Source organism: Rhagoletis pomonella, unplaced genomic scaffold, assembly GCF_013731165.1.
Source record: "Rhagoletis pomonella isolate Grant_MI unplaced genomic scaffold, Rhpom_1.0 Rhpom_scaffold_00004, whole genome shotgun sequence".
In the NCBI taxonomy this organism is placed as follows: domain Eukaryota; kingdom Metazoa; phylum Arthropoda; class Insecta; order Diptera; family Tephritidae; genus Rhagoletis; species Rhagoletis pomonella.
The window spans coordinates 73,561,620-73,570,586 of record NW_023458558.1 but is presented as its reverse complement, the minus strand read 5'-3'; the positions used below and the strand labels follow the sequence as shown (position 1 = coordinate 73,570,586).

Here is an 8,967-nt window from a genome sequence, read left to right as displayed (position 1 = left end):
GATACAATCGCTGAGAGCCAACTTTACTTGACGTTTGCTAGCATTTTTGAAAATTTCTCTCGCCGTCATTTCATTTGTTTGTTTTACCTTGGTTTTTATTTTCACTCAAACCAAATAAATATATTTCTGTCGAAACAACAAAATTTGAATGTACATAAATGAAAGCAATTGTGTGTAAGGAACTTTTGCCCGCATGTTAACGCGAAGATTTTGGCATTCATTTAAAGATATTGTACCTTAAAGGCGATGTACTGTTCCAAACAACTACATACCTTGTGCTTATATTAAGTCAAGTGATGTGGCAAAATATGAGCCGAGCATACATAGGGGCAATTTGGCAAATCCCTTTTCATAACACCACAAACCTTGATCCATTTTTTCCTTCATCCGGTAATTGCGGAAACTACAAAAACTTGATATTGCTTTGCTTGCAGAGGACAACGGAATTTTCGCAACTTTTAAAACAGCAACTCATTTTTCTTCTCTAAATTTTTAAATTTTTCCCACATTTGAATAAAAAAATTTTCAAATCATAAAATTTCATTTGTTTATTTTGAATTTATTTGACATTTGAATCATTTCGAGAGAGTTTAATCAAAATGCTAGCAAACCAAATGGCGGACGAATTGAGCGAGCGGTTTTACCATGATACAAAAAAGAAGGTAGTTTCATTTAATGACATTCGTTGTTGTTGTTAACCATTTGACTTTTTTTTTTAATTTATTTAATTTAATTTATTTAATTTATTTAATTTAATATTATATTGAAAACATTAGTGCATTAAGATGTAATCTTTACTTGCACAATGATACAAACAAATTGCAAGAAATAAAATAAAAAGTACAGATAATAATTAATATTACAATATAGATTAAGGTAATGTGTACGTTGAATTACAAATCATATATTCTAAAATAAAACAAAGGTAAGCTTATAACCACTATTCTTGATCTCGCTTGGAAGAAAAAAAGCTAAATATGAGTTTTTTGAAGTTGCATAAGTGCAACGCGTTCTTCAAGGACAGTGGAAGGGAGTTCCAGAGCCTTACCGCATTAAAAAAAAAACAGTCTTGAAGTGCATAAATAGTTAAATCTCGGAAGAAATAGACCTGACGAACGTGTACTCTTGGAGAACTTAAGTTTATTGTACATATATTCCGGGCTCTTCGTGATAAATAATTTGAACATAAAAATGCAATTACGCGCGTTCAGAAAATTTTGTAAATCACAGCCAAGTATAGAATTACGCATAGATGAGAGATGATCGTATTTCTTTAAACCAAATACATACCTTGTGGCAGAGTTAATGGCGCTATTTAATTTTTGGAGTGAATGAGAGTCTAATTTGCCGTAGACGATTTCAAAGTACGTGATATAAGGAACAATTAAACTTGTAATTAACTTTTTCTTAGTGGCTACCGGTACATAAGGTGAAGTTACTCTAAGACATCGTAGAGTAAAAAATATTTTACTCACAACTTCATTAACATGATCATCACACGCAAGTCTAGAGTTAATAACGAAACCCAAATTCCTGGCTTTGTCAACTAATTTAAGCTGGTTGGCACCAATAAATAAGTTGGGAATATCCGATGCCAAAAATTTATCTTTAGCGACAGGTATTACACAAGATTTTTGAGCATTGAGGCAAAGTAAATTCTCCCTAGACCATGCAAATATTGAGCTTAAGTCCTCGTTAAGTTGTAGACAAATATCCTGAATCGATCCAATTTTATTAGAAACATACAGCTGCACATCATCGGCATACGCGTGTAAGCGCTCATGAGTGCAGGTGCTGAAAATGTCATTTATGAAAATGCTAAACAAAAGGGGGCCCAATATGGATCCCTGAGGGACACCAGAGTATATATGAACGAGGTTAGAACAATTATTGCCGATTTTCACCTTTTGAAACCTGTCGCTCAAATAGCTCTCTATGAGTTTTACTGCAGTTTTGCTGAAGCTGAAATACTTAGCTAGTTTTTCACACAATAAATTGTGGTTTACAGAATCAAAAGCCTTAGAAAAATCAAGCAGACAAAGTAGTGTTAAATGACCTTGATCGAATGGCTGACGTATATCGTCTAAGACTTTAACAACAGCAGTAGAACAGGAGTGACCAGCTCTGAAACCACCCTGCAGAGGGTTTAGGAGTTTATTTTTATGAATGAAGTCGGATATTTGCTGCGCTAAAAGCATCTCAAAAACCTTAGAAAGTCCTGTTAATATACTTATGGGCCTGAATTCACAAATCAGAGAGGCACCAGGTTTTTTGGCTATTGGTGTGACAATTGCTACTTTCCACTTGGATGGAAAGCACGAAGTGGTTAAACAGTGATTGAGTATGTGTGTGAAGCAAGCGAGAATGTAAGGCAAAATTAATTTGACAAACTTTATCGGAAGCTCATCATTCCCCACAGCATTAGATTTAATACTGCATACACATCTGGCCACTTCCTCCTCGCAAACGGAACTAAATTGAAATCTCTCTTTGAATAAAATTATGACATTTCATTAAATTCATGCTACCTGATCACGAGCAGTAATATATTTTTCATCAGTCCACTCAAAGATGTCGAATATGATGAATCTGAAAATTAATGCATAATCTCCAAAATGGGGTTGACGAAAGTAGACTTCAGAACGGATGAATCAAAATTATACTTATGCTAATCGCTTATAGGAGGGGCGTTATGCGCAAGCCGAATTCAAGTTTTTTGCATACATTGGAAATTTTAAATTCGCAATTTGTTGAAGTTAATGGTGATAGCCTAATTTTTTGCAAAACCTGATGAGAAATTTAAAAGTAAATTTTCACGAATTTCATCACAATCACGAATTTTATGTGAACAAATATTGGCAGAAATTATAAAGCAAAGCAAAAATAATTTTTCCCAATTTGTTTTTGTTTTGCATGTTAAGTTATGAGAACAATTTATTCACATGGAATCGGCGATTATAAAAAGATTTATTTGAAAAGAGCATTCTTTAGAATTTGATTTTTAAATCGCAAGATTGCATTCAAAATAATAAAATGAAAAAATAACATCATAATGCTCTCGTGATTTTTATTATAAAATAAAAAGTACAATTTCAATGAAGTCTCTTTTGACATTACACATTTTATATATTTTTAATAAAAAAAGGTGCGAACCACGTAAGTAAAAAAAACTGCCACGCACTGATAATGATATTTGATTTGAAATATTATTAAATTGGTATAAATGTGGGAAAGAAAATACTCCGATTTATTGTTTTAATATTATCAAAGTGGCAAGGCCGTAAAGAATACTCACAATTTATGAAACTTCAAAAAATTTTATTATCCGTCAAAAGTTGTTTATTGAAACCATGATTCAATAATAAAAGGTTTGCTCAAAAAGCAGTTTTCTCGCTCCCTCTTGACAAAATCGGCTCCCTTAGCAAAGCACTGTGTGTGGGTTCGTGTGTGTGTGCAAAGCTTTTGTAAGGCAGCTTAGGGAGTGTCAAAAGTCTAATGTCAATAATGAGCAAACCTTTAATTATTGAATCATGTATTGAAACTACCTTCTTTTTAGTATCATGGGTTTTACCTTTAAATATTTGTATCATGCTTTAGCGTGGGGATTAACTCCATTTTTGAAAATGAAAATAAAAGAATTCATTAGATTTTGTGCGTAGCTACGAAGAGGACGTGTTTTACTCGATACTACTAAGACCTGATATATTATATCAGAAGTGGTCCGCGGAACCATTCCTATTAAAAATACAGTCAATTTTAAGTAATATAAAATGGAAAGTGAGAACATAAGTGCTGAGCGATATTCGCTGTTGCAACTGAAGGCCTGGTGCACGGCCGTTGGGCTAAACGCGAGTGGCGCAAAGGCCACTTTAGCTGCAAGACTCAGCGACCTATCAGCGGAGGCACGTGGACTTTGCCCTGGAGAAAATGTAGCCGAAAATTAAAAAAGACAAGGTTCAGCAGCAGCAGATAATTTTGAGAAGAGTGGCGAGGACAGTAGTACAAACGATGGTGAAAACAACGATGGCGTGAACAACGACATAAACAACGGTGCGAACAACGGAATGGACAACGGTGCGAACAACGGCATGGATAACGGTGCGACCAACGGCACGAACAACGGGGCGAGCAACGGAAGAATTGTAATAAGCGACCACGACAACGATGGAGTGTGTGTTCGAAGCGGCACCTTTGGGCGGCGTCCAGCAAGGCACACCGAAGATAGCGATAGCGTGAATTGTAACAGCAGAACATTTATCCGTTATCCGCAACAAAAGGCTCTGCTCGAAAAAGACAAACAAATGGCGGGAACACACGAAGTAAGCGACAAAGTTGCGTCCGAAATACTAAAAGAAATAAATTTACCACATGGTATAATCAAGTAATGCACTACCGCGGCATATTAAAAGTCGAAGATGCGATGATGTGTGTTGCCATACACCTAAAGTTGAAAGGTGCAGTTCTTACATGGTATAATGCTAAGCCAACGTTCGCCAACAATGTAGACGAATTAATGAACGAAATGAAGGCGGTGTTCACATCCGGCGAAAGAAAGCTCGAACGCCGTCGTAGGTTTGAAAGCCGAGTGTGGGTGCCGGAAGAAAGTTTTGCAAACTACTACAATGACAAGTTCGCCCTACGAGCAGATTTAAATCTTAGTGACGAAGAATTCGCGGATTACCTTGTTGAAGGAATCCCTGGCAAGCAACTCCGCAACCAAGCAAGGTTGCACAATGTTACGTCACCAAACGATGTCGTGAGAGCATTCCGTTCAATTTCATTGCCGGAACGACCAGCAGCAAAGCAACGCACCGATGAACGTCTCAGGTGCTATAACTGCAACTGTTCAGGCCACTACGCGAAAGACTGCAGGAAGGCGAAACGAGAAGCTGGGTCCTGCTATGCCTGCGGACAGCAAGGACACTTCGCAACAAACTGTAACCAATATAAAAAAGAGAAAAATTCATTTGTAAGTTATTTTAGAATATATATGTTGTCACACGTTAATACTTATATGTTTGTAGAATGCTTAGTTGACTCGGGCAGCCCGATTAGCTTAATGAAACAAAATGTGGTGCCGTCAGGGGTGAAGCTAGAGGAACTTGTTAATACAGGCTACTAAATAAGAGATGCTTTACAAAGTTAGATCTTAAGAATGGATTTTTCCATGTTTTCGTCGAAGAAGTCAGTAAAATATACTTCTTTTACGACACCTTTAGGACAGTTTGAGTTTTTAAGAATGCCCTTTGGATTAAGAAACGCTCCACGGACTTTTCAAAAGTTCATAAACAAAATTTTTGCGGAAATGATACGTAGTGGCGAAGTCATAATATAACTTGATGACATTGGCCCGTAGTTATAGTCAAAATAAAGTCGACTCTAAAGTTAAAAGCAGCTTTTTGACATAACTTTCAATGGGATATCTGTCAAAGAAACCTGCTTCTATGATAGCAACACAAACTTTTGAAGAACACATGCGTATATTACAGAAAGTTTTCCGATGTTTAGTACAAAATAAGTTAGAGCTTAGGTTAGATAAATGCGAATTTTTTCAGTCGGAAATTTCTTACTTAGGGTATTCGATAACTGGCGATGGCATAAAGGCAGACAAAAAAGGATTAAAGGCAGTGGAAAATTTTGCTATTCCAACAAAAGTTCAAGAAGTGCAAAGCTTTTTAGGACTCTGTTCATACTTTCGTAGGTGCATACAAGATTTTTCAATTGTAGCTAAGCCACTTTATGATTAACTGAGATAAGATGAAAAATTTCAGTTTGGTCAAAGGGAAGTAGAAACCTTCGACCCACTTAAAAGAAAATTGTTGGAAGCACCCCTGCTGGCGATATATGACCCGAACGATGTTACAGAGTTGCATTGTGACGCCAGTTCAGTAGGATTCGGTGCAATACTAGTCCAAAAGAAGAAGGATACGAAACTACGAATCAAGATATCATAGCTTTGAGTTGGAGACGTTGGCAATAATATATGCGTTAAAGAGGTTTGGAGTTTATTTGTAGGGTATAAAATTCAAGATTGTTACTGATTGTAACTCTTTAACTCTAACTCTCAATAAAAAATACATCAATCCACGAATAGCGAGGTGGGCCCTCGAACTACAAAATTATCACTATGAACTAGAACATAGAGCAGGCAAAAGGATGCAACATGTTGACGCGCTGAGCAGAATAAATAACGTCCTAACGATCCATACAAATACACCCGAGGAAAACTTAATTATATGTCAGAATAGGGACGAAAACCTAAAAACTATCAGAAAAAGATTGGAAAATACAGAAGATAGCCATTGTGAGATGAGAAACGGAGTCGTGTATAAAAAGAAGGACGGTAATTTATTATTTTACGTACCAGAGTCAACGGAAGAACATGTTTTGTATAAATACCACGTTGAATTGGGCCACATAGGTGTTGAGAGAGTAGTGGACACGATAAGTAAAAGCTACAGGTTCCCTAGTATTAGGAAAAAAGCAGCTGGGCATATCGAAAACTGCTTAAAATGTATAGCATTCTCCACAAAACACGGGAAAAAAGAAGGGCTTCTTAATATGATTCCTAAAGGAAACGAACCTTTTGAAATGTTACCGACCATTATGGACCAATTCACAGTAGCAATACAAAGTACAAACACATACTAGTAATAATAGACGCTTGTACAAAGTTCGTTCGGCTGTATTCAGCTAAGACCACGATGTCAAAAGAAGCGGTACTATCGCTAGAAGATTGTTTTGGAGCCTACAGTAGACCAAAATATTTGGTGTCAGATAGATGAACTTGTTTCACTTCCAATGAGTTTAAGGAATTCTTAGAAACCAATAATGTTCAACATATTAAAGTTGCAATAAACTCCCCGCAAGCAAACGGACAGGCTGAGATTGTTAATAAGACCCTAGGCCCGATGTTAGCAAAAATGGTAGATTCGGGAAATGACATTAGCTGGCAAAAAGTGTTAGAGCCCAATGAACCAAAGCGTATTTAACAGGTGATTGCAGCACCCTTTTATTTTCCTTCGCCTCACGGGTTAATATGTAATATGGCTGCTGTTGATTGGTTGGAGCAGTTGATTGTTTATTGCTTTTTGTCCTCTTTCACATCATTCCTATGAAATTTTTGACAGTCCTCGTCGCAAAAGCAAAAACAAAATACATGTACATTTTGTTGTTGGCGTACCGATACCACCTTATTGAATACGCCTTGCAATGAACAATACCCTACACAAAGCGGTCAATGAACATCCTAGCGTAATGCTGTTTGGGGTGAGACAAAGGGGGGAAATATTAGATACACTGAAAGAAAATGTTTTAGATTTAGTACAGGTGTCTAAGGCTAGGTCAGTGTAAGAGGTGAGACAGCAAGCTCAAATAGTACAGCAAAAAGCACAGAAGTAGAATAAAGAGTACATGGATAGCAAACGACTACGTGCGCGTAAATTTAACTTAGTAGGAGCCTCAAGTAAATTAATACCAAAGTTCAGAGGACCATATAAGGTAGCCAAAATCTTAGAACATGATCGTTACCTAGTTGAAGATGTAGAAGGTTTTCAGCAGACCCAAGTACCGTATAAGGGTACATGGTCCATTACAAACATAAAGCCTTGGCTCGAATGTAAGACGAAAGGAAATATGTTGGGACGTAATAATTATTGATAGGTATAGCATAGAATCAGGAGATTCTAGTTATCAGGCTGGCCGAGTTGTAAGCATTTCTACATAGGTAAATGTAAATAGTACCTAAGCGAGCATGTTTATTGTTAGCACTAAGTCATGTTAATTAATTAACTAATCCCAACTTTTACCCTCCATTCCCGCCCAACCGACACGAGGGGCGCAGTCCGCATGACGTACGGAACCTTTTTTTTAGTTTTTTGGTGCCGAGTAGTGAGGAGATTGTAATCTGAATCCCAGTTAAAATTACGCAATGCAAAAAGCAAGAATTGTTTTTGAATTTATTCAATCCTTTCTGAATGAACTTGGGAGCGGGGATTCCAAACAATAGTTCCGTATTCTAGTATAGGTCTAACTAAACTGGTAAAAAGAGCTTTTGTAACATAAGGATCTTTGAACTCTTTTGACCATCGCCTTACAAATGCAAAAACGACTTTGGCTTTATTGACTGTGACATTAATATGATGGTTGAAATTGAGTTCGGAATCCATTGTGATACCAAGATCGACAAAATTGGATACCTGCTCCAGATTATAATTTGATATTGAATAAACAGCTGGTTGAACAGCCCTCCGAGAGAAACACATAACTTTACATTTTTGAAGGTTTAGTGGCATATAGTTTGTATTACACCAACTAACCACGTTGTTCAGATCTGCTTGTAACAAAGACCTTTCTTCGATAGAGGACAATGTTTTAAAAAGTTTCACATTATCGGCATCGGCAGGAACAGAATCGGACCAAGGTGGCTTCCCTGAGGAACTACTGAAGAAACTTGAATGATGTTGGAAGAACAATTACACTATGCGACAGTCAAGATCGGGATGGGATGAAACCAACGGGAAATGTTATATCGGTCAAAAACAAGTTATACGTGGGCCGGCGTTTCGCTGGGTCACGTCTAGGAATCGAGATATATCGATTTGAAGTTAGTAACTATCATATAGGGGAAATTGTCACCTTTGGTGGTCTTTTTTTTGACATAACTCGAGAACCACTAGTCCGATTTTGCCCAAACAAATTTAAAAAAATTAAAAATTACAATTCCTTTAGATCTCATCTTACCTCTCTGATAGAACACAAAGAGTTATTGTTAATAACACTGTGAGACATATGGTAGGGGTCAGTGATCGGGAAGGGTTCAAACTACCGGGGAAAGTTATATCGGTAAAAAAGAAGTTATACGTGTCCCGGCGTTTCGCTGGGTCACGTCTAGGAATCGAGATATATCGATTTGAAGTTAGTAACTATCATATAGGGGAAATTGTCACCTTTGGTGGTCTTTTTTTT

At 36.9% G+C, this 8,967-nt stretch overlaps 1 protein-coding gene across 1 annotated transcript in view; it reads left to right on the top strand.

Moving 5' to 3' along the window:
* Positions 1–4,369: 4,369 nt before the first annotated feature.
* LOC118738075 overlaps positions 4,370–8,967 on the top strand; it is a 5,278-nt gene continuing 680 nt past the window's right edge. The window contains exon 1 of the mRNA XM_036468988.1: positions 4,370–4,539. Within this exon, the coding sequence (XP_036324881.1) occupies positions 4,385–4,539 (155 nt within the window). The 5' untranslated portion in view covers positions 4,370–4,384. The remainder of the gene's footprint in view (positions 4,540–8,967) is intronic.